Genomic DNA, 1,666 nt, shown 5'->3' with positions numbered 1-1,666 from the left:
CGGAAGAACCCTCAAACGCAATTTTGAAATTAGTCGGTACTCAGTCATCATACATAAAGCTCATGCGAATTGTTGCGTATATACTCCGATTCATAAATCGCGCTAGGAAATGTCAAAAAGAGATATCACTAATCCTAAGTGTCAAAGAATTAAATGGTGCTTTCTTAAAGGTCGTGGAACAGGTTCAAAAAAATGCATTTCAAGATGAGATATATGCACTGATGAAGAAACAACTGTTAAAACCAGGCATGCAGAAACTTACTCCATTTCTGCACGATACAAATTGTGGCCCCAATAAAGTAACACTGTTACGTGTGGGAGGCCGGTTGCTCAATGCCCCAATTAGCCATGATTCCAAGTTTCCACTCCAAGTTGTCATGCAGGTCCCAAGGCGTTAGGGTCAATTTTGCGGCAAAAGATATGGCTTGTTAACGCGAAAGCAGCTTGCAGTAAAACTGTAAGAAGTTGCACACATTGCTTTCGCTATAAACCGAAACTTCTGACTCAAATAATGGGAAATTTGCCAACTGATCGAGTCACAGCAACGCGTCCTTTTTTGATTTCAGGTGTTGATTTTTGTGGTCCCATGTATACAACATTAAAAATACGTGGTCGACCACCAGTTAAAACATATGTTGCCGTTTTCGTTTGCTTCACGTCTAAGGCTGTACATTTTGAACTAGTCTCTGATTTAACTTCTAATTGTTTTATTCTTTGTCTTAAAAGGTTCGTGGGACGGAGAGGATTGCCAGAGCGAATTCACTGCGACAACGCAACGAATTTCGTGGAAGCCTGCCGAGAGCTGAAAGAACTGCAACAAACGTTCAAAGTACAGAAAGACCAGCTGGTGTCATATGCTGCACAAGAGGGAATCGAGTTTGTCTTCATACCACCTCGCGCACCACATTTCGGAGGATTGTGGGAAGCCGCCGTCAAGTCCGCGAAACATCTATTACTTCGAACAGCGGGCAGCGCAATGCTAACCAACGAGGAACTGCAAACATTGGTAATTCAGGTGGAAGCCGTTCTCAATTCAAGACCAATCGAACCTCTCAGTCAAGATGCAAACGACGGTCAAACACTAACACCAGTACATCTACTAATAGGGGATTCTCTGCGCACGCTGCCGCAAGAATCAACGGTCGACGTGCAAAATAGCAATCTGAATTATGCGCGGAGATGGTGGCTGCTACGTGAAATCAAATGCAGATTTTGGCGGGCCTGGTCCAAGGACTATATCCTCAACTTGCAAACAAAAACCAAATGGATCTTGGATCAGCCGAACGTAGCAGTCGGGCGTCTCGTCGTTGTCCACGAAGACAATCTTCCCCCTCACCAATGGTTGATCGGCAGGGTTCAAGGTACGGTAGTCGGGAGCGACGGCAGGGTACGAGTTGCAGACGTTAGAACAAACAATGGAGTCATAAGAAGGCCAATTCACAAATTGGGGTTGCTTCCAACTTGAACACCTATGGTGCTTCAACGTGGCCGGTGTTAAGACATTTACAAACATATTTATTTTAATTTATTTTCATTTGAATTAATGTTAAATACTAATCTCTATTCACCACTTGCGCACTTCAACCGATAAAAAACTCATCTCAAATTAACTATATGGCAACGCTTGCCTTTACTTCTTTTTGTAATACGGTTGTGCAATGCACTT

General features: G+C 43.3%; 1 protein-coding gene across 1 annotated transcript; it reads left to right on the top strand.

Moving 5' to 3' along the window:
- The first annotated feature begins 511 nt into the window (after nucleotides 1-511).
- LOC119684129 lies at nucleotides 512-1,465 on the top strand. The gene has a single exon (XM_038098095.1). The coding sequence runs from the start codon at nucleotides 512-514 to the stop codon at nucleotides 1,463-1,465; it is 954 nt and encodes a 317-aa protein (XP_037954023.1).
- Nucleotides 1,466-1,666: the final 201 nt, after the last annotated feature.

Source organism: Teleopsis dalmanni, chromosome 1, assembly GCF_002237135.1.
Source record: "Teleopsis dalmanni isolate 2A chromosome 1, ASM223713v2, whole genome shotgun sequence".
Taxonomy (NCBI): Eukaryota; Metazoa; Arthropoda; class Insecta; order Diptera; family Diopsidae; genus Teleopsis; species Teleopsis dalmanni.
Note: the sequence above shows the minus strand (reverse complement) of the source record. Positions and strands in the feature narration are given on the sequence as shown.

Bases quoted from the DNA above. Each gene is read 5' to 3' on its own strand.
- LOC119684129 (XM_038098095.1), top strand. From the start codon at position 512: ATGGGAAATTTGCCAACTGATCGAGTCACAGCAACGCGTCCTTTTTTG.